General features: G+C 42.1%; 1 protein-coding gene across 12 annotated transcripts in view; it reads right to left on the bottom strand.

Moving 5' to 3' along the window:
- The window catches only part of FAT3 (FAT atypical cadherin 3), a 673,325-nt gene that overhangs the window by 57,302 nt on the left and 588,308 nt on the right, over positions 1-27,715 (bottom strand). For all 12 annotated transcript variants that reach the window (XM_054524904.2, XM_054524910.1, XM_054524913.1 and 9 more), the window contains 4 exons: positions 7,236-7,625; positions 4,121-4,335; positions 2,496-2,633; positions 1,393-1,536 (listed from right to left, as the gene is read on the bottom strand). In XM_054524904.2, coding sequence (XP_054380879.1) covers positions 1,393-1,536; positions 2,496-2,633; positions 4,121-4,335; positions 7,236-7,625 — 887 coding nt within the window. The remainder of the gene's footprint in view (positions 1-1,392; positions 1,537-2,495; positions 2,634-4,120; positions 4,336-7,235; positions 7,626-27,715) is intronic.

The following is a 27,715-nucleotide window of genomic DNA, read 5'->3' as shown; positions in this document are numbered from 1 at the left end:
GCTTTCACTGTTGACCTCCTGTTGTGCATTTGAAAACAGTCTGTCAAGCTGATCGATGCATGTCATAAAACTGAATGCTGAGTAGGAGAAACCCACTTTGTTTTGGGGTTAGCAAACAGAGGCCATGAGGGCAGAGAGCACCCTTGTGAGCAACAGTCATGGAGAAGAGTGAGCTGAGAGAAAGAGAAATGGAGGAAGGTGTGGACTCTGGGCGAAGCTCTGGGGAAGCAGGAGTGTGGTGAGAATGCAGAGCTGCTGGAAAAAGCATCAGAGAAGAGGAGAAAACCAAAACACCACCAGGGAAGGAATCAGATTTCGCTGACAAAGGGGTGGGAACCAGCAGACAGCTGCTTCTTTCAAGGCTGCCTCCCAGTCTGATTGCTGGACAGCTCAGTGGCCCTGGGGTCTGAGGAGGCCAGCTATGGATGGTCAGGCTCAAATTCTTGAATGTTATTCCAAAGGGGACCCTCAAGACCTGGCCCGCTCACATTTCACCTTCCACCCACAAAGCCCTGGGACTCCTTTGGGGTGGTTCTGAAGCCAAACTGGATCAAGCAAGAACTGATTCTCTAGAACACCCGTGGCCCTCCAAGACATGCATATCACTCTGTCTTCTCTAAGTCCTCTACACTGACAGTTTTCCTGGGCTGGATTTCCTGATCCTCCTAAAGGTGGGCTTTCAGCTCTTAGAAATACTGAGAAGTAGAGGACGCTCAGTACCTAGCACTGTGCCTGCGGAATAAAAAATAGATGGGAAGAAGAGTCACTCTCTCTTATAGCAGAATACCAGTAGTAAGTTACTCTATCCTGCAGTCTGATTTTAAAGAGCAAGTGGATTTAAAGTGTTAAACAAAATGCTTATGGAAGATTAATTTTAATGAGTACCAGCTCTATCCTGATGCCCAATCTGTCTTTGACTGATGAGACAATGCGCATCAATCTCTGTCATCTGCCAGAATAGCATAAAGTTGCATAAAGGTAGCCTGCCACTGGGGAAAGAGAATTCTTTTGCAGAAGACAGACCCAAGTTCAAATCCTGACTCTGCCACTTACCAGCTGCATGATCTTGGGTGAATTACTTAACCTCACAGATCCTTAGCTCTTCCCATTATAAAGTGGGGGCCAATCCACCATCCCTCTTCACAGTGTTATTGTGGGGAGAGACAGTGTGCATAAAGCACCTGACACTTGAAAAAAATCCACCCCTCAATAGTTCTTACTCACATTTATTAATCAGCTGTGGTAGAAGAACTAGGTTCTTTTCATACCTGCCCTATGAAGGGATGAGATGACATTAAGTAATAGTAGCAATAAACCACAATGAGTAAACCACAGCAGCGGAAGAAAGCTGAATGCAAAGGGACAAGTGCTTGGCAGGCAAGATTTTCTCACCTGAATCACAGCAGTATAGTTGGCAGGTGTAAACACTGGGCTGTTGTCATTCACATCAGAAATATCAATGTTGACAGTTGCAGTTGACGACATTGCAGGAATGCCACTGTCTACTGCCTGGACAAGCAGAGAGTATCCAGACACCTGCCAAGGTACAGAGAGGTGACAGTAAAGAGGTGTAACGCTTCCTTCCTTCTGTGCACACGCAGAGGAACTGGAGCTTCAGGCTGTGCTTTGTTAAAGATCAACCATCTTTCGTTTGATGTTCCATACCAGGTGATTCTTGGCACCACTGACATTTGGGTCTGGATAATTCTTTGTTGTTGGGGGCTGACCTGTGCATTTTAGGATGTTTAACAGCAACCCTGACCTCTGTCAAGTAGGAGGCAATATCACCCCCTGCCCAGTTATGACAGCCAAAAATGTCTCCAAATGCTGCCAAATGTCCCTGGGGGACAAAACCACCCTGGCTAGGACCCAGGCTCTGGGCCTTTGCTCAAGGCAACAGTTGTCACCGCTGATCTGTCTTATTTATCAATGTTAATATTTCTGGGGTTATGAGCATGTATCACCCAGTAGAGTCTATCTGCTTTTCAGCATCACTGCCATGTCATCCTTTTCCATATTTAATTTCCCTTCGAAGATGCATAGTTTTTGGTCAAGAAAGACAACATTTAGAAACTTCGCTTAACCTTGGATAGAGACATTTTTTGGACTATTTTTTCTGACCTAGATGCCTTCAGGTGATCTTTTTGTATCTGCTCACCGAGGGCTAAAGTTGCTCATAAAGTCAGGACCACAGGGTCCCAATACTCTGAAAGTATTTTTCTGTCCCCTTGCTCTAGGAAGGGCTAAAATTCAAACTACCTAGAAAGATACATATTTACCTTTTCTTTAAAACCTCCATAACCAGCGTCTATTATAGGTAAAAAATTCTATCAAAGGTCTAACCCTAATATTACATGCTGCATTTTAGCCCATCCTTATTTACGCTCATTACTTAGAATGGAGAACCTTCCTATTTACACCTCTGGTGCTTGTACCCCTGCTTCTAGGAAAGGGGTGGATGTGGATGGGAAGGAAACTGTCCTAAACTGGCTTACCCGTTCCCGGTCCAATTTCTTCTTAACTTTCACAAGCCCCAAGACAGGATCCACAGTAAATTCATTGTCCCGATCCCCATTCACAATGGAAAAATGAATCTGTCCGTTGGGCTGGCTGTCTACATCTTCTGCTATTAGCTTCATGGAAAACAAGCAAAACAAAGAAAAGACATGACATAAGACACAAAGGTTGATTCTTAGGGTCCCCGGTCTGTTTAAATGGGCACAGCTGTGACAGTTTTCTCGGGAGCTCTGCTCTCTAATGTTAGTGACCACGCCCCCAGCAGAAGAGATGATTAATCAGCTGAAGGAGGATGGCACCAGGCCCGCAGCTGCCATTTTATTTTTATGTTAATTTTTTACCTGCCCACAGCCTGATGCCTGTTAGGCCTGATTTTCCTCAGGGTTTGAGACAGTACGGTTAGAGCCCAAAGCTAATGGACAGGAATGCTTTGATTTCTTCCCAATCCTGCAAGTAATGGTCTCTGCCATTGAGTGAGGGATTCTCTAGGCCTATGCATTTCCATGTTAAGGAAGCCAAGAAAGTTCCCCTTCCCACACAGCAAATATACCGCCCCTCTGTCTCTTGCTCCAGGTTGATGATGTTGAAATTTATATGTATGGAAATAGTCGTGTACTTTCCAGGAAGCAGAGCGGGCCTGAGGAGTGCACTTCCGATGTATAAGAAACGCACTGTCCTCCAGCAGAGAGTGGCTCCACCCTCATCCTGCAATGAGATGACTTGGATGGAAGGGACCTGCCAGCCAAGAGATGGGGAAGGATGGTGAGGAGAGGACTCATTGTTCCAAAATGTAATTTGCAGTCTAACAGAATCTGTGTTCTCAGGATACACGGCTTGTTCTTACTGTTAGAAAAAGTTCCTCCTGGAAAAGGCTCCCTTAAGAGTGGCCAGTCAATCTTAGGTTTGCTCCAAATTGTAGCTGCCCAACTCTGTGTGTCTGTGTGTGTAGGGGGAAAGGGGGACAGGGATTTTATTTGATCCTCAGCAATCTAATAATTTTAAATTGTAAATTGACAAATCGTAGTAAATTGCATATATTTATGGGGTACAAAGTGATGTTACAATTTATGAACACAATGTGGAATAATTAAATCAAGCTAATTAACATATCAACCATCTCAAAAACCTAGCATTTTTTTGTGGTGAGAACATTTGAAACTTACTCTTAGCCGTTTTGAAACGTACAATATACCACTATTAACTATATTCATCATGCTGTGCAACAGATCTCAAAAAAAAAAGAAAAAAAGAATGTATTCCTCCTAGCCACCTAATAACCTGTCATATAAGTTCACATCTAAGTAGGGGGCCATCATTAAAAATTCATCCCATGGTCTGTTTTATTTTCTCAAAAAAGATATGCTCCTGGGAAATAAGTGATTATCAATCACTTACACCTCGATATAAATTAATCTATCAGACTCTTCCTAATATACAAATTACAGAAGGAGCCATAAAAATATGGCTCCCATTCTTGGGGACAAATGGACGCTGAAAGGGGGAAGTGTGAAGAAAATCCAAGACAGACTTTGCTTTCTTCTTGACTTTATTGTGGATGACTAGTCCCAGACATCTAGAACCATCCCCAATCCCAGGTACCTACCAAAATGACAGAGTCTCCCACCAAGGCGTCTTCACTGATAACCGCACTGTAGACGTCTTGGCTGAACTTGGGAGGGTTGTCATTAACATCCGTGAGGTTGATGTTGACAGTGGCCACAGCGCTGAGAGCTGGGGTGCCCCCATCTTTGGCTTCCACTACCAGGTAAAACCTTTTGCATAATTCATAGTCCAGGACTTCAGAGACAGAAATACCCCCTTTGAAGAAAAATGGGGAGCTTTATATTTGATTAAGAAAAAACACTGGTCAGCAATTCTATAATCATGGTAATATTTCTAACATCCTCTCCAGACAAGAATTTAAACATTCAGGAATTTGTTTATTTAATGCCTTACTGAAAGTATTACAGAAGTCTGATTAATGCTGTCAGTTAAGAGCATAGCTATCCATCAAACATAACACTGAAGAAATGAAAAGTCTTTACATGTTTCTGTAACAGTTTATGAACATCTCTCAGGCAGCTTGAAAATCTCTGGCATCTTCACTCTCACACAACTAACGAGTAGGAACACAAACAAGCATCCCTGATAGGTGTCTTCTGATTCCTCAGGTGGACAGAGGAAGACCAAGAATGAGCTGAGATGTGGGGATGTGATGGTATGACCCCATTCTTGTCAGCAAGTAAATACTTGCAGACTTCACTGAATTGAATTAACCGCAAAGGTGCCTTGCCAAGTTAAAACGCACTTATCTAAAACAACTGTGGCACAAAGAGGGCAAAGATCTCAGAAATCTCAAGGTATAGTGACATAATGGAAAAGGAACTACCTGGAAATCAGACAGCCCAGCAGCCACATATTGAGTTTAGTGCCCGCAATTACAGAATAGAGATGATAATGTCCATGTCACAGAATTGCTTAAATAAGTAGAACACATGAAAGCAGCTAGCTGGGTGTTGGTGGTATATCCTTCCCATCCTAGACCTTTCTGGGGAGGTAACCCAATCCTGCATTCTGCAGTCATTGTATTGCCTGCAGAACATTTCTCAAGGGCATTTACTTTCCTCCCACCTAGTAAACAATCATGAGGACTGGTGAGAAGGTCATGACCATTCACATTTCCAGACAGGCAACTTCTCTAGTTGCTAAGACTGCCAATAGGCTCCTTCTACCTAAGGCAAAACACAGAAATCATACCTGTAACAAGAGCCTTTTTCTGTCCATAATTAAGTTTTCTAGAACTTACCACCCCTAGTGCTTATTTTGCATCCCAGTCTTGCTAACTAGTGCTAAATTTAAATAGTACTTAGCCATTTCCCCATGGTGTTTATATACAATGGCCATAACTAGACAGACTAGGGCCAACACATATTTAAATGAGGGAAACCCCCATACATTTTATTTGAGATAATGACCTTAATAAACAGTTACTGCCAGGAGAGACTGTGATGCGATTCCTCCATCAATATTTTCACCTTCCAATACTTACCACAGGCCAGGACTGTATTTCTTACATTTTTGGTATCCCTACAGTATAGCAGTGTTATATTATATTATATTAGAATATAATATAATTCTAGAGTATAATATAATATAATATAATATAATTCTGCATTCTAGAGTCAGAAAGATCTGAGTTCAAATGTTGGATAAACCACTTATTAACAGTGGATACTGCAGTAATTATTTAACTTCTTTGAAATACTGTTTTTTACTTAATAAGAGCCTGGTATATTTGCCATGTTAAATAAACATTGCTAATTATAATGATTTCTTGTTTATATTTACTGGACTATCCAAAGGAAAATGGACCTCCTTTCCCACCTTGTTCAACAGGTGCATACTCCTTGAGTGATGAGGGAACTATGTGCAAAGGCTGGAAGGTGAGAGACTCACCTTTGTTCTCTGCAAAATGGGAACTGCCTTGACTATTCATAGGGGAATTGGGAAATAAGTGAGAATATTCACCAAAGGGCTTTGGGATAGAAATCCATACAGTCTACGAAAATACAAGGATGAGTATGTTTAGTCTTCAAAGAATATCCAAACTTGTTTTCTAGAATTACGACCTTTATTTGCCTGAAGCACCTCTAATACTTATTAACTGGCTGGTGAAGAGAAAGCCACAGGGTTCTCTCTTATTCTGTTGCTTTATTTCGAAGCACCTTTTTATTCCCTAGGTGATGCTACATGTTCCCCAGAGTTGGAAAAGGATGTGGTGATAAATGAGTGTTCTGACCAGGAATTGTGAACTGGGTTCAAACAGAGCACCAGTTCCAGCTCATCGACGGAGTCTACTTGGGGTGCTGGGTTGAGAAGGCTGCATATCACCATGCAGATCACTTTCAGTGTCTGCCTATGCAGGTGATGAAAGAATGGTAGTCCAAGTGTGGACAGTTGCACATGGAGGCTCATCCCCATGAACATTTTCCAACATGTGCACATATGACTTAAGTAAAAAAAAACCTAACAACATCAAACAGAAAAGAGAGAAAATCAAACAAACTCTTGTTCTTGGAATACAAATACTATTTCCTCTCTCCATTGAGAAACCACATTGCTGCCCCTGAGCCTTCCCACCTAGAAATCCTGGAGCCAATCTGGGGTCAGATATTTGCTAAGTAAGCCCATAACAAGGAGCTTAAAATTTAGCAGGAGCCATCTTTAGAAGCTGGAGGGCACTCTGTGGTCTGCATGTGGGCCCTGCTAACAGATTTGTTTCCTCTGTGAAGGAGGTAGGAGGAGGAAAAAGAGTCCACCGAGAAGGGCTGGCAGAGTGTTCGGGGGAGAAGCAGGATATAGTGAAGTCCTGCAACCTTCTTATTATTTTTTTTTGGAAATGGTCTTCCTCTGTTGCCCAGGCTGCAGTGCAATGGCAGGAATATGGCTCACTAGAGCCTCTAGCTCCTGGGCTCAAGTAATTCTCCCATTTCAGCGTCCCAAGCAGCAGGGACCACAGGTGCATACCACCATGCTTGGCTAATATATTTTTAAAAATTTTTGTAGAGACAGAGTCTCACTCTGTTGTCCAGGCTAGTCCTGAACTCCTGGACTCACTCGATCTTCCTCCCACGGCCTCCCAAAGTGCTAGGTTTACAGGTGTGAGCCACTATGCCAAGCGGAAGCTCTGCATTCTAAGTACAGCGCCATTTACCCACCTGTCTTGGGGTTGATCTTAAATTTCCCTTGTTCGTTCCCAGACCGGATGAGATAAGTGATCTCAGCATTTGTGCCAATATCTTTGCTGGTGGCAAAAACAGCAAGGACTTGGGTGCCAGGGGAGGTGTCCTCAGGCACCGTCACCAGGTAGTCCCTCCTCTCAAACACAGGGGGGTTGTCGTTAATGTCCAGGACGGTGATGGTGACAGTAGTGAGAGAGGACAGGGACTGTCCAGGACTTTGGTCAGTGGCCCGCACGCTGATGTTGTACGAAGACTGCTGCTCGCGGTCTAGCGGCTGCTCCAGGATGATGATGCCAGATGAGCTGTCAATGGAGAAGACCCCACCAGCTGAGTCTGCCAGGGAGTACACGACCTTCCTGTTGATGCCTGTGGGAGAGACACAGGAACATGAGTGGGCAAGAACATGGCCAGGTGATTTGCACTAGAGTGTTACAGCTTTGTAGACTTTTGAAGGGCTACAACAAGAAGAATAGTTATTACAGAAACAGACAGCTGTGGCTCTACAAAAATGTAAATTTCAGTTTATGGAAAAAAAAAAGACAATGAAATTAAAAGGCAAAGAAACTGGGAAAATACTGGCAACAAATATTAGAAATAGTTGGATATTCTTAATATACAACTTGCCCCCCACAAATCTTTAAGAAAAACTCTCACAGGCTAATAGATGCAGGGGTAAAGATGTGGCACAGAAAGAGAAATAGAAACCAACCAAAACCAATTAATTAATTAATTACTTCAACACAGATTTATTTAGAATCTACCAGGCACTTTCTAGAGGCTTGAGGGTCTAGCAATGGGCAAGTCCAACATTTCTTGAGGAGATTTTACATTATGGTGGGGCTGTAGTGGTGGTGAGGGGGAAGCCACTGGTGAGCTGTGAGATGGGAGTCATGAGATGTGATGTAGATTTTAACAGGATCCCTCTGGCTTCTGCTCCTGAACAGATGGAAGGGCAGCCAGAGAGGAAGGACGGAGACCAGTCAGCAGCCTCCTACAGCAACATAAGCACGTGATCTTGGTGGCCTGAACAAGGCAGATGGTGTCGGAAGTAGTGAGAAGGGGTCAGGTTCCACATCTATTCTAAGCACCCAGGTGGTGAGAAATGAAGGGTTCCTGGATGTATTCTGAACTTGGAGGTGGCGAGAGTGTTTTCTGATTGTGGAGCTGGCAGGATATAGCATGTGAGAGAAATAGAGGCTTCTAGAATGACCCTTAGGTTTTGGCCTGAGCAACTGGAAAGGGGGGTTGTCATTAGCTGAGATGGGGAGGGCTGCAAAAAGACTAGGTTTTGAATGGAAGACCAGAAGCCCTATTCTGGACAGATTAAGTGTGAGATGTGCATTTGATATTCAAGTGCAGATGTCAAGCAGGAAGTTAGATAGAAGAGGCTGCAGTTCAGAGGAGAGGGCCAAGCTGGAGCTATAAATTTGAGTGTCATTGGTGTACAGATGTCACGCAAAGCCACGCGAATGAATGAGGTCATAAGGGATTATAGTGGGAAAAAAAGAAATCCAAGGGTCAGTGAGCCTGGACTACTCCATCAAGGAAGGGAGAAGATCTAGTCCAAGGGTGCTCTCCTGCTCTACGATTTCAGGAAATGTACCTAGTTACCAAAATACCATTTTATGTTACTATGTACTAAAGCTAAAACATATAAACTAGGAAATGTCTATTAACAACCAATTAATTATTGAATAACGGTTGGATTGACTTCTAGTTCTGAATATTGATTTAACTGGTTTCATTAGAGGATTTCACCACTTCAAAACAGTTTAGAAACCTCATGATCACTTTAGTTGTTAGGATTTATAAGAAGTAAATTGTAACAGCCTTGTGGGCTGAAAAAGCATAAATACCCTTAATGAAGACGGTCATTAGTCAGAGGTCTTTAGTTATGACAACCATCTGAAAATGTCTTTTGAGAATTATGGAATCTTAGAATATAAGCTCCTAGAGGGGAGGGCCTAGACTTTTTTTTTTCTTATTATAACACCTCATTTGGCAATAATAACAGCTAAACATTTTACTTTCCCAATGTACAATTTCCCTTAAGCCCAAGTTCCCAGCAAACCAATAAAATCATATATCTTGAGGGATGACATAAATTGCATTATGTGGCTTTAACCAAAAGGTCAACACTGAGAGCTTGTTCTTGGTTCCATTCCAGAGAGTCCATTTTTTCCAAAGTTTCATCATTTACTTTTATTTCTTTTTCAAAACAACTGCCCTGTGATGTATACACATCAACCTGTGATTTTATTGATGCTGGGATTAAAAATAAGAAAGCTTTCCTCTTCTCTTGCTGTCTCCTTGAAATAAGGCTTCAGAGCAGACATTTAGGGGTGCTTTCTGGCTATTGCTGGAGTGGCTGCAAGATTAAATTCTTCAACATGAATTCCTGAGGTGAATATACACAGCGGTTGCATAGGTGATCAAGCTTGCACCTGGAAAACAATGGCCCTGTCTGGGTGTCAGAATAGGTTGTGTGCCCTGGAAGCTGCCTTGACTAATTCAGTGGTCTCAGGATGCCTCTCAAAGTCACAAAAAAGCATTTATGGAAACACATCAGCGATTGACATAAATACAGCACACAGGTTTTCAAATCACACACATTCCCTACAGAATTAACTTCCACCTCCAGCATATGGTACGCTGCTCTTGCCAACAAGAAGAGCAGGCAGGAAATTCATGCAGGGACTTCCATTAGTGCATGTGCTGGGAACTACAAAATCCATTTCACTGACGCATTAACCAAGGACTTGCCTGGTGCAACCAGCATTTTTAGGTAGGCATGAGGAACAACATGCAAAGTCCTGTTTTCCTTAGGCTCTTTGCCCAATCTCCTTAGGGATTTCAGGAGATCTATGCTTGGAAATTTTTCCTCTTCAGGCCTGAAGATCAGTTATGGAAGAAGGTAATTTCTGACACACTATTCTGAAGGCCATAGTGCTGTGAACAGATGAGTGAGGAGAGGTAGGAGCTGGATTTGCACGCTGCTGCTCTCCACAGCAGCAAGGCCAGAAGGGAAGGTGCTTTTAATGGCTGCCTGTGTTTCCTTCACTGAGACACATAGCTGAAATCTAATTCTATCACCTCTGCTCCAGGCCTGCAGCTTTCTCTTCAGCCCTGTTTAGAGGCACTCAGCTGGGCTCTGATCCTCTAGGCAGGAGATTCTGCATTCTCCAAGCTTCCTGCTCAGCTGACTAGCCCTGTTGTTGGAGTGCTGCGTTTACAGGACTGACATTAATCAGCCACACAAAGACCATGGCTTCCCTCCGGGCAGATTCTGTTAATTTTAACTCCAAGACAGGGTTTTTCTGCTTTACCATAGCAGAAAACCATCCCTTCCCCTGCAAGTTGCTGACCCACACTCCCCCCACCTCCTCATACATTTTCCTTCTGACAATATCTTGGGCATTCAAACCAGGAGGAACTGGAAGATATATTGTTCCTCTCTCCTTTCTGTTACCAATCAGACTGATATGGAAGCAAAACCAGAAAGGGGTGGGGGAGACCTAGGCCAAAAAACCTGCTAAATGGCATCACTTAGGATTTGCTAACTCTCAAGAAAAGAGCAGGATATATTTTTGTAGCATATTAAACCACCAATTTAGACACAATTGCAATGGATTTCAACAAGTTTTAGAAATAAAGTCAGAAGCATAATCGCCAATTTGGAAATAGTATTTTTGGGGTAGCATTTGGGTCTTTGCCATGTTCCTGGGCAACGGGGTGCCATCTTTATAATGAATGCAGGTCATGTTGCAAAAGTGGACACTTTTTATCCAAAGGGATTTGATAAATGCCATCCTTCAAATCGCTATCCCTTTCTACATACACAGCAGAAATGAGGAACCCAAGCAGAAGACTTGCTTGCTAATTGGTTAATGCTCCTACTGCATGTCATGATGTGTTACATTAAGGTATAACATTAATCCATCATTTTGCCTCTGTGTTTTTAACTATGTAATTCTCTTCTCCAATTTGAGCCTAATTTAATGAGGATGGAGATACTTAGCTCCTTTAAATGCTGAAATGCCAGGCTACCAAGAGAAGTGTGACTTTCATTGCAAGTGAGGTTTCTGCATGTTATTGGTGGCAAATGGAGCAGACAGGCCTTCAGAGAATTGAAATGAAGGAAAAGGAGAATGATTAAAATCCCTATTTGCTCAAAGAAAGTAATAGGTAGTGGCAATTTGTGGAGTGGGATAGGAGCAAGAAAATAGCACATAAAAATTCCTAGTAGGGAAGGCTGTGAAATTCAGGAATGCGTTGTGAAAGACATCTATATTCTGCTTCTCGGAAGGTTTATAAATGGAGTCCATTTTCCTCTCAATGGGCCAAATGGAAAGTTGGACTTTTTGGACATGGGACTGTACATAAAAGTCAGTTTAAAATGCATTAAAATGAAGGCAATGTGGTCTAGTACTGGAAGACAGGGGACTTTACCTCTAGGCCATAGCCTGCCCAAACTACACAAGTGTCCTTGGGCAAGTCACTTCGTTTCCCTGGGTCTGCATTTCTAGAGTGGCAGAACCCTGGTCAGTTGAGGTCTAAGATAATTTTCCAGCACTATGACTCCTTTCCAAGTTAAATAAAGGGAGTTGGTTTCATTTCTATTTCCAATGAATGCTCCCTGCAACTGTTCATTAAGTTGCTGGACCTGGACCTAAGTGGGCCAGAATCAACAAAGGAAAAATCCACATTCAGCTGGATCATGACAAGCTATTAGAATCTTCAGGATGGAAGGAAAACTTAACACAGCAGATTCATACCATTCGGTTAAATGCTCAGAATTCACACATACAGCTTACAGTTATACAGGTCCTTACACTTCAGTGAGAAATAACCCCCAGTGACAGGATCATCCCTGGGGATCTAACCTACCAGGTGCCAGAATAACTTAGCTTTAAATCTGAGATTGCTAAAGGTGTTAAAATCAGCACTGAAACCAAATGGCAAGAGTCACCAACACAGCATGTACACTGAGCTATTTTTGACCTCGTCTTTAAAAAGTATTTTCTCTCCTCCTCCTAAGATCAGGATCCCTAAACTTAAGGAACCAGAAAGAGCTATGTTCTGCCTGGTTTGGTGTCTTGTGCTGGCAGCTGCCCTGACTTTTCTGCAGGGTCTTGTCTCTGACATTCACTCCTGTGTCTTTCATTGCCTGCATGGGATCTAGCCTGCAGGTGGCACACAAAAAATGTGGGTTGCACTAAGTTGCGGTAAACTGGTTTTTACAAAGGGATTTAAACATCAAAGGAGTAGGTATCTTGGGAAGAAATAATTCGAAGCAATTTCAACAATCATATTTTAGTAACACTTTTAATGTGAGTTCTAATCTCTAATTTTTATATCAACTTTATTGAGGTGTCATAATTTACATATCATAACATTAGTACATTTTAAGTCTCTACCTCATACATTCTGACAAATGTCTACCTTCATGGATCCACTGCCCTCATCAAGATTACAACATTTCAATCCCTGTTTAGGTTCCTTCTTGTCCTGTTGCAGTTAGTTTCTCAATCCCATGCTGCAGGCTATCTAATAAGTTGGTTTTGAGCCAACACTTTCTCCTGGCTTTATTAATACCTATTCATCAGTGCTTGAAATACCACAAGTATGTTTAGATTTCAGTCTTTATGACCCAGGCTTGGTGATTAACTCATGCTCTTATTTAAACTGTAAGAATTATCCTTTGAAGAAAAATGATCAACAAAGCTTGAGTTCTTGACTATGTCATTGCATTCCTTTGCCATGGCCTTATTCTTAAAAGACAGTGTTTTGTTTCTTTCGAGAAGTGGAAGGTTTCTGTCTTTCTTGCAGGAGACACAGGCTATGACACTTCCATTTAATAAGGACTTGCCAAGTGCCACCTGTCTGCTTGACTACTCTAGGCATTGAGTTGACAGTAAGTGGGGTCCCAAAGATATCACCCCTAACTCTGGAAGCTTATCAACTTGGTGAAGAATTATTTGAACTGGACATAGTAGTTTAGAGGTTTACTTTTCTGCATGTCACCTTCTAACTTCCTCTCTCACTTAAATTGGAATGCTGGGTTGTTTTGATTCTGCCTCTGAGATATCTCTTGAGTGGCCAGGTGAGGCTCTCATTCTCTCTCGCCTAGACTGCCTTAAGGGACTCCTAATTGCAAACTGCAGCAGAGTTGATATCCTGTCCTCTAAACTTAACCAGTGTTAAGTTTCTAAAATTCTGGATCCAGGCTTGCCCCAGCTTCTCAGACAGTAACTGACTTCCAACTTCCTATAAACAGAAGCAAAAACTTTTGAGAACGGCATTCTAGTCCTTTGCAATCTGGTCCCAACCCCCCTTTCCAGTGTCATCTCCAGCTACACTTCCATCCTGTACTGTCTACCCCAGTGCTGCCTGAAGGCCCCCCACACATCTCCTACATCTCCTTCCCTGGTCTGCATTTGTGCTTTGCCCTCTTCTCCGAATGTTCTCTTATCTCTTTCTCTTGTCAAAATCCTACATATGCTTTGCAGGGTCTCCTCTGGAACAGCTTCCTTAATTTCCTCAGTTATTTCCTCCTCTGTGTTCCCTTAATGTTATTTTTGCCTCTATTTTTTGCATTATCATTAGTTATATGTATATCCCCTCTCCCAGTAGATTAATGTACCTTTTAGGTAAAGGAACTGTGTCTTATTATCTTTGAATCCCAATACTGAGCACAGACCCTGGCACATAGAGAGCAATGAATGTTGAACTGCAGAAGAAACAACTAGGGGACCAAAGCGAGTATACGTTCCTGTTAACATAACATATGCAGGTGATGCACACAGTACACATATATGTCCATTGCAAACGCATGTGCTGAAAGAATTAAATAACCTTGAAAAAGGACAATGTGGAAAAAACTGCTTTCTTTTATTAAGGAATGTTTAGTTTTTAAATATTTAACAATGTATATAAAACATTCATATACATACACAAAGCTTTTGCTAAATAGATGTTTGCATTTGTGAAAAACACTGGTACCTATTCCATTTTCCAACAATGAGGACTGGTTGAATCCATCATCTCATGGTCATAGGATGTATATAGAATGCTATGTACAATGTCACAATAAAGATGTAAAAGAATATATAACGGCATAGAAATATAGTTGCAGGTCATCAAAAAAGCAAGTTACAAAATAATATCTAGTTTATGAGCCTAGTTTTGTAAAAAAAAAAAAAAAAAAAAAAAGGCAGAAGGGATTTCTATCAAAGTGGTAACCGTGTTTAAAAATGACTTGTTTTCTTTTTTGTTTACCCTTCTAGGTTAACAGCATGTTTGTAAACACACAGCATGTTTGTAATAAATAAAACAACCATTATAAAAATTATGTACATGAGAAATAATTCTTTAATATCAATTTTGGAGCACAATCAAATACTCAATTTATTTTGCAGGCCAGTTTAATTCTCAACATCCATACCACTCGAAACTGCAGAAAAGATACATATTGTATAGGCTACTTTTTCTGGATATTTCTATTCTTCATTATAGCTTGTCTTCAGAAAGACACTGGCTTTACTTAGAAAATCACTTTTGTCAAGGTCTCATTATAAAATTATTTTAAGAAATGTGATTTAAAAATGATTTTCTTTCTTTCTTTTTTTTTTTTTTTTGAGACAGAGTCTCACTCTGTCACCCAGGTTGAAGTGCAGTGGTGTGATCTCAGCTCACTGCAACCTCCGCCTCCTGGGTTCAAGCGTTTCTCCTGCCTCAGCCTCTGGAGTAGCTGGGATTACAGGCACACACCACCATGCCCGGCTAATTTTTGTATTTTTAGTAGAGATGGGGTTTCACTATGTTGGCCAGGCTGGTCTTGAACTCCTGACCTCAGGTGATCCACCCACCTCGGCCTCCCAAAGTGTTGGGATTACAGGTGTGAGCCACCACACCTAGCCTTAAAAATGATTTTCATACTTAAATTAAGCAAACAAAATGGCTAGCCTAAAATTCTTCTCTCATTCTCTGTGGAAGGCAAATAAAATCCCATTACAATGAAACAGCTTAAACTAATGGCTCCTTTTTCCTCTGTTTGAAATATGCCTGTGGATAATATGAAATAAAACAGAAAGTTGCCATGAAGAGGCCCATGGAATTAGCAATTACTTTTTCAGTTGGCAATTAATTTTAAATAGACTCCCTAATTACTTCTGTTTTAAGTGCCTTTTAAAAGTTCTTCATTGGGCGATGACTAAAGCTGGCACATTCCCATGGGCAGAATACCAGCTCCTGGGATCAGTAGCCCCTTGGTTTTTTTAAAAGTCAAAAAACACAGAAGGTAACATCAGTCACAGAGTCCAGGAGACCCTGATGACCACACCAAAAATCTGCCGAGGACTTGCCAATTGGGCTGGCTGTAGCTCTGCTGGGTAGGAGCAACAACATGATTGTGGGCTCCCATGCAAAATAAAAATACAGGGATTCTTGTTTAAACAGTATTAAGACACTCAACACAAGCCAGAGGAGAGCATTAAATGAAACACAGGGCCCTTCCAAGCAAGGAGCTCTGTTTGACTGCACACCTATAAAACTGGCCCCATTGCTGGATGAGATTATAGTTATACCTTCTGCAACATCTAAAAAGCTGCAGCTCATCTGGGTATAAACTTTTTCAACTATCTATGGCTTGGCATGAAGCTACACCTGGGATGATTAAGTGTAAGTAAACTAATTCATCAACTAAATACTCCAAACTCCATGTTTATTGGTACATGCAATGCCTGTGCTGGATAGCTACCCAACAATCATGCAACAGGTTTTCTATATGGGCCACTAAGTGTGACCACTGGATCCATTCATTCATCCATCCAAGAAATACTTAACTCCTGCTGCATGGCAGGCACCGGGGATACAAAGAAGCATGGCTCCCACCACTTATGTCCTCTCAAACGGCTCTCATTTCTCAGGAGACAAGCATGTATAGAGTTGATTGCTGGAGAGGGGTGGTCAAGGGAAGTTTCTCAGAGAAGAAAACAAATGGATTGAGTCCTGAAGGAAAGATAGGAGTTGTCAGTAGCAAAATAAGGTGGAAGAGTGACAGGAAGAAAGGGCATTACAAATGGTGGGAATATGTGTGAAGTTAACAATGCTGAAATTGCAAGGTATACTCAGAGAAGCATAAACGGTTCAGCATTGTTAAATCCCTAAGTTTAGAACAGTAGAAGCTGAAACTGTCTATTTTCATAGCCAACTGCAAGTTACCAGAGGTGTTATAACCAATTATAGTTAGCATAAACTAGAAACTGGGCCTAAGTTAATGGATAAATTAGCAGAAAGAGAAAAAGAAAGATTGGAAGGAGCAAGGTGGGGAGGATACGTGGGTGGAAAGTGTTTTGTAATATGTGAGAAGTTATTAAAAGAGCTTACGAGCAGATGATGGACAACATAATCGTGCCTGTCAAGGAGGCTTCACAAGGTGAAGTGGTAGGATGTATCCTGCAGCAAAGCTGATAAGCACATTTCACCAAGCCTCAACATGCCCTGGAGAGGCAGGGAGTCAAAGCTTGGGGTCCTTGGATTTTCTGCAGAAAATGCCCAGGGGTGGATGGAGATTTTCCTAGCTATATTAGTACTGCCTTAAATCCGTCCTCTGCATTGCCGAGTGTTCGATCCGGACTGATCCAAATGAGCAGTTCAGAGGCTTTTTTTTTTTTTTTTTTAAACCAACCTGTGGCATCTACAAATGAGGTAGCACATGAGTAAGGGAGCTTCTGGGAAAGAACCACTGTGATCAACTGTTACGGGTCAGAATTCCCTGCTAATGGGGGACTGTGCTAAAACACTTGCTTAAGATATCTCCTTTTTGGAAGGAATTAGCTGTTTCCTTTGACAGCTAGTGTTTTGATCCCTGTTTGGAAGAAACTGGATGTTTAAAAGGGTAATGATAACAAGAACTTACATGTGTCAAAGGCAAAAACTTCTAAATAGGGAAAGGCATTACAATCAACTACAGAGAAAAAAAAATGTCCAGCTCTCTCCCAGACTTTCTAAATCAGGTTCTGGAGATGGAGTCCTTGCCCGTTTGTTTGTTTAGCCTATTTATTTTAAAAAACTCTCCAGAGGATTCTGACACAGAAATCGTAGAGTGTCATGGCCCTGCATCTGGTTGCAGACACTGTAGAAGGTGTCCTAACACTGGTAGGAGGTAAATAATTCAGGGAGGAGTTTATGGAGCCCAGAGCCCTTTGCTCAGATCACTCCATTTAACAGATGCCTTGGGAGGGACCACTTAACCTTTTTGAACCTTAATTTCTCCATCTATAGGTGGGAGCATCCAGATCTGTTCATTCCCTGGTAAGATCAAATGCGTGTTTTTTGAGCTTTCTAGAGAAAGCCTTAAAACAGAAGATGATATTTTTGATATCTACAACAGACAAAAGGCTTTGACCACAATGTCCTCCAGAAAATGACTCATGTTTTTCAGTCTTTAGGGAGGATTATTCAATTTTTACTGACATTTTAATAGTCCCTTAGCCATCTTCAAAGATTTAACACTTCGGAGAATAACAGCTTTGGGGAAGGGGGTAAAATACATTAAATCAGTGACCTATGCAGGTTAGACATAACAATATCTACGGCAGTAGGAAAAACAAAGAATAGATTCTACTTAAGAGAAAACAGGCTGAAATCAGAATGGAATCAATCTCTTTCAAAACATTTTCTTGTAGAAATTACTGGAGTATAGAAAAAAGCATTAGGCTGAGGTGATGATAATCTCCTTTTCAATCCAGCTTTGCCACTAATTAAGTCATCTTGGGAAAGTCTCTTTGTCTCTGGACCTCAGGATTTGACTGGATTTTGTCTCAGGGTCTTTTCAGTGGTAACATCCTAAGATTTAATAGGATGGCATTTCCATAAGAAGTGGACCTAGTGCCCCATGGAGGGCCCATGAATCCATGAGAATAGCAACAAGGAGCAGCCAATAGCTTTCCACCATCACTCATCCCTGCCTATGTCAAATAGCTGTGCTCCCAACACAGATGCACTGCTCCTTCCCAAGGTGGGCCCTGTTTTAATTGCCACTGGTCTGCACAAGAGCCCTTGTTCCTTTGAGAGTGGAACCTGTGAAAAGATAATGGCTATGATCAGGGAATCTTAAGGATGTGCGGATAGACTTGAAGACGCCCATGAACTTGCATTAGTATACTAGTTCTCTCTTGCTCCATGCCAAATTGCCCCAGAACTTAACAGCATAACACAACAAATATTTATTATGTCATGGTTTCTATGGATCAGGAATCCAGGCATTTTTTAGCTGGTTATCTATGGCTCAGCATTTCTCTTGAGGTTGCAGTCAAGCTGTCAGGCAGGGCTGCAGTCTCATCTGGAAGCTCAAATGGAGGTTGGAGGGTGGGTCCATTTTCAAGAGCAGTTGTTGATAGACCTTGACCCCTCACCATTTTAGCCTCTCTCAGGGCTATCTCACAATACCACAGCTGTCTTCCCCTGGGGCAAGTGATCCAACAGAGAGTAGGAAAGAGTGTTATAGACTGAATTGTGATCTCCTAAAATTCATATGTGGAGGCCCTAATCTCCACTGACGCTGCTTTGGAGATAAGGCTTTTAGGAGGTAATTAATGTTAAATGAGGTCTTAAGGGTGGGGTCCTAATGTGATAGGATTAGTGACCCGTAAGAAGAGAAGAAAGACAGATCTCTCTACACCCAGGTGCACCTAGGAAAGGCCATGTGAACACACTACGATAAGGAGCTGTCTACAAACCAAGGCGAGAGCCCTGGACAAAACCTGACCAGTGCTGACACCCTGAACTTAAATTCCCAGACTCCAGAACTGTGAGAAAGTAAATGTTTGCTGTTTAAGTCATCCAGTCTAAGGTACTTCGTTATGGCAGTCTGAGCAGACTAATACAGAAAGCATCGCCAAGATGTATGCCACAGTCTTCTTATAACCTAATCTCTGAAGTGATATAATCACTTCTGCTATATCCTGTTCATTAGATGTGAGTCAGTAAGTCCAGCCCACTCTCAAGGGAAGAGGTGTGAATATCAGGAAGCGGGGAATCATTGGGGTTATCTTAGAGGCTGCTACCATAACGGAGGAATATTGGCATCTTTATTTTCATTAACCTCTAACTGGCTTTAGTGTCACATTCCATAATAAATGTAGGCAACAAGTCACTGTGGTATGAACAGCACCTGTGGTTTTGTAACCAGTATAAATCAGATATTTTCTTATTATTTTATGGTTGTTGTACCTGCCTCTGCTTACCACTACTTTGAAATATGGGAGTTATTAGACCTACCGCACTAGATTTTGTTATTTAATATATAAAAAGAAATTCACATTACTATACAACAACTTAAAAAATGCTTGGACAAATCTATTTTATTTGTAACTTTTTGTATTTTATTTTATGAGATGCAAAATATTATTCTGAGAGGTGATCCACAGGTATTACCAAACTGTTAAGGCGCTTCTGACACAAAAATATTAAGAATCCCTAAGCAAGTGATATTCAAAGTGTGGTTCTGGGAACAGCAGCATCAACATCAACTGGGAACTAGTCTGAAATGCAAATTATCAGGAGGTTCCTTCCCTGACCTACTGAGTCAGAAACTCTGGGGGAGGGACCCAGCAATCTGTTCAAATACACCCTCGAGGTGGCTCTTATGCTCACTGAAGTTTGAGAACCACTGATCTAGAGTCTCATTCAGAAATTGCATTTTCCACAAGCTCCCAGGTGATACTGAGACTTAGTCCAGACTTTTTGAGTACCACTGTCCTACCCTTGACTATAGCATCACTATTAATTGAATGTCTATTAACCAACCCTCCTGTGGCCCCTATCATGATGTCTGCAGCCCTGCTACTAACTAGCTGTGGCTCAGGGCAAGTTACTTAACCCCTCAGAGTTTATTCATATATTAAATAGAATGAAAAAGTATGCTAACTTGCAGGGCTATTATGAGAAATGGGAATAATGTATCTAAAGCACTTGGCACAGTGCCTGAAGTGGAGCAGAAGCTCTGAAAGCAGATGTAATTAGCCATATTATGATTATCATTTAAAGTTTTTATTGAGTAACTGAGCTTGCCTAGGAGGGTTCAAGACTAGTAGAGAAGAAACGTGCATGCAGCTCTCTGTCAGGATAATCAGGACATGCGTAGGAGCTCAGAACAGGGAGATCTAACTCCAGCGAAGGAAAATGTGGCCTTACAAGTTCAAAGTGCTTTTCATTCAGTATTGGGCCAATCTCACACTGATGCTTTGAGGTCGGCACAGGGAATATTACTGTCATTCTCACATTACAGAAGAAGAAACTAAAGGCTTGGAGAAGCTAAAGACTTGCCCCAGATCACTAATCATCAGAGCTTTCCCCATGCTCTCGTGAGCTCTTGATCAATCCAGTTACTAGATGTGTTTCTTGGGTACATTTGGGGATATCCCTGTGACCTGATCTCCAGGGTCTGGAGAAACCCAGGGGTGCTGTCTCAGCTGAGGGATGAGGCTGCGAGGAAGCTGTCTACTTAGAAAATCCTAAAAGGGAGAAATGGCAGGATGTTTGCATGCCTCCACTATGGAAGACACGGACAGAGCCAGTTTCTTCCAGATGCCACAGACTGCCCCTTCTCTCTGTCCCACACACTCACATACTGATGCCAGTGAAAAAGGATGCTTCAGGATTCACCTCTTCTGTCAGATGTGCCTTTTTTTTCTTTTGCTTTTGGGGCATAGTGCAAAGGTAGTATATTTAGCCAAGTCCCTTATAGGCTGGAGTTTTAGAGAGTAAATGCTGAATGTATATTGTTTTCCTTGTTTGTTTTCCTTCAGGAGATCAGAAGGCTGACGATAGAAGATTTGACATCAAACACCATCACAGGGAGTTGGAACTTTGCTTTGGCTATCATATTTAAAGTGGAGTGTCTAGGGCTGCAGGTATAGAAAAGCATTTTGGATTCTTACAGATTGGTTTGAGCAACACTTCCTCAGACTCTGTCCCAAGAAGATACAGGAAACTGAGAACCCAGGGCATGTGAGACGTTTTTCCACTAGAGTTGCAGCATCTCATCCACATTTCCAGTGGACTTTTGTCACCTCCAAGCTTTTCTTCCTAAGTCTCGGTTAATGGCTCTCAAAAAGTGGCAGACAAAAAAGGCGAGATGGGTCAGAAGAGGCAGGAAAACCACTGGAAAGATTCACTGAAGGTGGTTTGGTCAGAAAAATCTCCATCTAACAATTGTTAGTGGTCACTTTCATGCACATTCCTCTCAAATAAATACATTCCTCCTTCATAGGCAGCTATGCTCTCAGGGCAAATGGTGCCCTATGACCCTGGGTCAGCCCTGTACTTCCTCTGACAAGAGCTATGCTTTGGAAAACCCAGTTCATTCCAGTATCTTCCCTCTGAGAGCAAAGTGCAGGGTTCAAGATGCTATCTCTCTCATGAAATACTCACTAAACAAATTCCCAACATGGACAGCAAGCTTACACCATTATAGTGAATGACAGCACAAAATGGAGGAAGCTGAGGACAGCTGAGACACACACTCGGGGCAAAACAGGGAAGCTCTATCAAAAGATAAGTTCTCTTAGTGTCTTTCCTCTTTTCTGTTAATATGAGGATCAAACTATTAACTTTAGGGGAAAGGCAGTAGGCAGTATTCTGGAAGACTCAGAATTTTTCATATTTTCTATTAATGCAATTTACTGATTGGGACCACTGCCCATTCATGTATTAAATAATCTGGCATCTACAGAGCCCTCACTGGGTGAAATATTTCTCTTCTTCATTTCTTACTGACTCCCTCTCACCTTTCCCCTCACCCTGAAACAAACTACTGCATCTCTTCAGGGCACTCAGCCCAGCTGCTGCCCTGCTTATCTCAGATGGCAGTCCACTTCCTGTATAGAGACATCTGAGGGCAGGTGTGTGCCTCTCAGTGGGTTTCCTTAGCATCTCCCTTTGAGCATCTTCCTTTGTGTTTCAATTTTCCCTTTCTGCCTCTCTCTTTCCTTTTACTTCTTTTTTATTTTTGTTTTTATTTTTTTTTGAGATGGAGTCTCACTCTGTCGCCAGGCTGGAATGCAGTGGGGTGATCTCAGCTCACTGCAACCTCCACCTCCTCAGCTCAAGTGATTCTCCTGCCTCAGCCTCCCAAGTAGCTGGGATTACAGGCGCACGTCACCACACCTGGCTAATTTTTGTATTTTTAGTAGAGATGGGGTTTTACCATGTTGGTCAGCCTGGTCTCGAACTACTGACCTGAAGTGATCTGCCCGCCTCCGCCTCCCAAAGTGCTGGGATTACAGGCATGAGTCACCACACCCAGCTCTTTCCTTTTACTTCTAAAGCCAGGTGGTCCCTCCACACCCCTGAGGCTAACTTTCCCTGCTCATGAGTGATGTCACCTTCTCCGACCTCTTTGGGACCCACTGTGGCAGTTGTTCTTTCCTGCTTTCATCGTTGCTTTCATCATTCCCCGGGCCTCCCCTATGTGTCCCTGCTCCTGTGCAGGTGGGCCAGCCTGAGGGACTCCTTCTGGGCAGTGGATAGTGGTGGAGTGATGTGGTCAGTCCCAGGCTGAGGCAGCTGACAGCTGGCATGCTGACTTCATCTCTCTCTTCCCCTCTGCTATGACCTTGGAAGCCAAAGGTCAGAAGGTGGAGATGGCAGGATGGAGGGACCAGATTTCTGAGTCACTAGATAGACTCGCACTGACCTGTACTTCACCTGGGCAAGAAATAAGCTTTTGCTTTGCTAAGCCACTGAGACTTCCTACAAATGATCTCAGTCTTGCCAAGCCTGTCCCGGCTAATACTCATCTCTCCATCTATCTGTCTCTCTGTCTGGCTTCTCTGTCTATCTCTCTCCATCCAAGTTCAAGTTCCAACTCTTAGCATTTTGGTAAGTGCTAATACCATTTGGTGAATCCTTCCTGAGTTGTCCCAGTTGAAAATTCATTGCTTACATTGTAATGTTCCCATGTGGACCTATGTAGCATTTTACATGTGCTATCTGACCAATCCTTATAAAATCATTAGTTTTACAGATGTGACTTTATTACCACATTCCTCATCATTTTCTTGGAATCCTGTTGTGCAGGCCTATTTCTCACTATGACTGTAAACCCCTTGAAGGCAAGACTGTCATGATGAGCAAACATGTCTTTATTCCTGACTTCCTTCTGGAGGTTCACAGTTGAATTCCCAATGTGTCCCCATGTTTCATCTTCCTCTCTATGCCAGATGGTACTGTTGACCATCTATGCTACTTCTGCTCATGCAGCACCTTCAGCTGGTGCCCATGTTTGAAATTTTGACTAAATAGCCTACCTTGCTTTCAGTCTAGTCAGTTGCCAAAATCTACAGATTTCACATCTGAAATCTCAATCTGGCTTTCATCAGCTCCTTATTTATTTATTTACTTGGTTTTTTTTTGAGATGGAGTCTCGCTCTGTCACCCAGGCTGGAGTGCAGTGGCGCGATCTCTGCTCACAGCAAGCTCCGCCTCCTGGTTCACACCGTTCTCCTGCCTCAGCCTCCCAAGTAGCTGGGACTGCAGGTGCCCATTGCCACGCCCGGCGAATTTTTTGTATTTTTAGTAGAGACAGGGTTTCACTGTGTTAGCCAGGATGGTCTTGATCTCCTGACCTTGTGATCTGCCCTCCTTGGCCTCCCAAAGTGCTGGGATTACAGGCGTGAGCCACCGTGCCTGGCCCACCAGCTCCTTATTTTTAAATCTCAAAGCCACCACTCTCATTTTGGCCCTTATTGTCTTTCTTAATACACTCCTAGGAGCTTTCCTAGTCCCTGGTTTTCCTTGTTCCAATTCATTTCAGAGGCTCCTATCAGATTAGCATCCCCCAAACTCCAAATTCATTATTTCTTTTCTCAAATGTGCTCAATGGTTCATTTCCATCTGTTTAATTAAGTGGCCTTCACAAACAACCACAATCAGGCCCGGTCTACTTTTCCTATCTCATTAATCTCTCCTCCCTCCTGGACTACATGATGTTCTCTCAACTATTTAGCTGGGTCCACACTTTCCCAACTTCCTGGCTCTTATCTTCCTGAATGCATTCCTAACCCTGACTGTGGAAATCCTATTCATTCTGGGAAATTTGCTTTTTAAAAATTTTACTTTAAGTTCTGGGATACATGTGCAGAACGTGTAGGTTTGTTACACAGGTATATATGTGCCACGGTGGTTTGCTGCACCTATCAACCCATCATCTAGGTTTCAATTCCCACATGCATTAGGTATTTGTCCTAATGTTCTTCCTCCCCTCGTCCCCCACACTCCAACAGGCCCCAGTGTGTAGTGTTCCCCTCCCTGTGTCCATGTGTTATTAACGGTATGTGTGTTCCTTTTAACAACTATTCATTTTACTACCATTCACCCTTTAACTTCCCTTTTTTATAAATGTTGGGTCATGAAGTCATGTCACCAGTTTATGGAAGCAAAGATATTTCCAATTGACAGGAAAACTAAGAACTTAATGCTAAAATCTAGAGAGTTGCCATGGTATTTCTTAGAACTCATAAAATGGGTGTAAAATTATCTTGTCCTCTTCTGTTTTTATTTTATTCCTGACCCAGGCAATGAGTCTAACAATAATGTTAGTTCATTATAAGTGATTCATAGAAAAAGAGTTGTTTGGCTAAAAGCAATAATATATTTTAAATTTCTTAAATCAGGATATGAAGGTTTAGCAAGTCACAGAGTCAGATTTCAGATTATATCCTTGTCTTTTCTCTGCAATTCATAATGAACGGTATATTTTGTAGCCAATTGCTGGCTGTCTTAATCTGTTTGGGCTATAAAAAATACCTGAGACTTGGTAATTCATAAACAACAGAAATTTATTGCTCATAGTTCTGGAGGCTGGGAAGTCCAAGATCAAGGCACCAGCAGATTTGGTGTTGGTGGGGGCACGTTCTATTTGAAACGGGCCTCCACCAGACATTAGATGTTCTTGCATGACGGAAGAGAAAAACAGGCTCCCTCAAGCCTCTTTTATAAGGGCATTGAAGAGCCCTCAGGACCTAATCACCTCCCAAAGGATGCATCTCTTAATGTGGACACATTAGGAATTAGGTTCCAATGTATGAATTTTAGAGGGACACAAATTTCAGATCATAGCACTGGTGGAATAATTTACAACTTCTGGTAAAGCAATGTGCTTAACCAAAGAAGTTTCATGAATCAAATATGCCTGTCATTTACACAAATGTAGCCAATGATCTTCAGCAGGATCAAAAACCAATTAGACAACTTGGATGAATCTTAAGAGAATTATGCTGAGTGAAAAAATAAGACCAATCTTAAAAGGTTACAAACTATACAATTTAATTTAAATAGCATTTTTGAAATAAGAGAATTATAGATATGGAAGTCAGTGGTTGTCAGGGGTTAGGGATTGGGAAGGAGGTGCAGGGAGTGGGTGGGTGTGGCTCTAAAGGGGCAGCAAGTGGGAGGCATGTGAGGTATGAATGTGGTGTTTAAATGAAGCTGCACAGGTGATAACATTGCATAGAAATATATACACGCAAACACCCTGAAATTTGAATAAACTCTGTGGATTGTACCAAGGTCAATTTCCTAGCTCTGATGGTATACTATAGTTAAGCAAGATGTTACCACTGGGAGAAGGGCTGGGTGAAGGGGCACTTGAGTTCCCTATATATTATTTTGCAACTTCCTGTGAACCTGTAATTATTTCAAAATAAAAAGCTTAAAAATAAGACCTTTCCTTGTCATACCAGAGAAGGATCTGCAAACGAGGTCGGGAGGTAACACAAGTGTATTAGTCCGTTCTCATGCTGCTAAGAAAGATATACCAGAGACTGGGTAATTTATAAAGGGAAAAGGTTTAATTGACTCACAGTTCTGCATGGCTACAGAGGCCTCAGGAAACTTACAATCACAGCAGAAGGTCAAAGGGAAGCAAACACATCCTTTTTCACATGATGGCAGAAAGCGGAAGTGCCAAACAAAAGGGGGAAAAGCCCCTCATAAAACCATCAGGTCTCATGAGAACTCACTCACTATCATGAGAACAGCATGAGGATAACCACCCCCATGATTAAATTACCTCCCACCAGGTCTCTCCCACGACACATGGGGATTATGGAAACTACAATTCAAGATATGATTTGGGTGGGGTCACAGCCAAACCGTATCAATAAACAAGTAAAGTGGCTAGCAGGAGGCAAGGTTAGTGCTGCGGCCAGTGTCAAGGATGCAGCTGCTCTTTAGCTCCTGCCATGAGGGACCTGTGTACCTGGAATTGCTGGGCCTTCTGAGTGCTGTTGTTTTTATAAAATGCTGGAAATCTAAATTTCTAATAAAATTCTGACTTTTAAATATTAACAGCTATTATAAGTTTTTTTTCTTTCCTTGTTTCCTTCTTTTTCTTTTTTTTTTTTTTTTTGAGATGGAGTCTCGCTCTGTTGCCCAGGCTGGAGTGCACTGGCGTGATATTGGCTCACTGCAACCTCCGCCTCCCGGGTTCAAGCAATTCTTCTGCTTCAGCTTTTCGAGTAGCTGGGACTACAGGCGTGTACCACCATGCCTGGCTAATTTTTGTGTTTTTAGTAGAGACGGGGTTTCACCATATTGGCCAGGCTGGTCACGAACTCCTGACCTCATGATCCGCCCACTTCGGCCTCTCTTTTGAACACTATAGAGGCCAAACTAGAAAGCCAGATTTGTGTGCAATGGCCATTCATGTGCAAACTCAGCTTCCAGACAGAGGTTCAGTTTGGCTCCAAGATAAATTCTACCTTCAACAACCTGGTAATCTTAGTGCACAGCTCACACTGGTTTGTAATCTCTTAGGAAACGGAGAAATGGTCACTTTTGAGGCAGTAAGTGTTCTGATCAGGCCACTAATGAAAATTAGTGTACCAATCATTGATACCCAGGGATTCTGAAGAATGTCAGCATTCATCTGATTGCAGCTCAGACTGACGCTGCTGCAACTGGAATCTCCTGTCTACTCTGACCAAGACCTTCACAGCCACTTCATCAGTATGCTGGCTAAGGCACAGTAGGTGCTCAGTTTGTGTTAGAAATATTCATTGGTTCTTTCTCAGCTGTCTTAGTTCTTTTACATTTTAAAGCTAAAAGAAATCTACAAAAACTGAGAAAATGAACTAAAATCTGGTGTCTTATGCCACAGTTTTCCTGTGGCTGATGCAATGGCCTGGTGACTATACTTTATACATAGATGCCCGCAGCACCCCTATAATCTCTGCTTCTATTTGAAGCTTTGAATATAAGCTCTTACTCATTATCAAAAAATGAGTAGATCAAGGTACTGGTAAGATCCTCATTCCAGTTTTGGTTCCTTAAAGTCTTTATCATCTCTGCCCTGTTAAATGCCCAGAATCTAGACATTCCTTCCTCCCCAACTCCCAACCTGGCCATCTGACTCGAAAGAAGTGAAAGGAGGACATAGCATGTTCTTCACA

The sequence above is a fragment of the Pongo abelii genome, chromosome 9 (assembly GCF_028885655.2).
Source record: "Pongo abelii isolate AG06213 chromosome 9, NHGRI_mPonAbe1-v2.0_pri, whole genome shotgun sequence".
Taxonomy (NCBI): domain Eukaryota; kingdom Metazoa; phylum Chordata; class Mammalia; order Primates; family Hominidae; genus Pongo; species Pongo abelii.
Note: the sequence above shows the minus strand (reverse complement) of the source record. Positions and strands in the feature narration are given on the sequence as shown.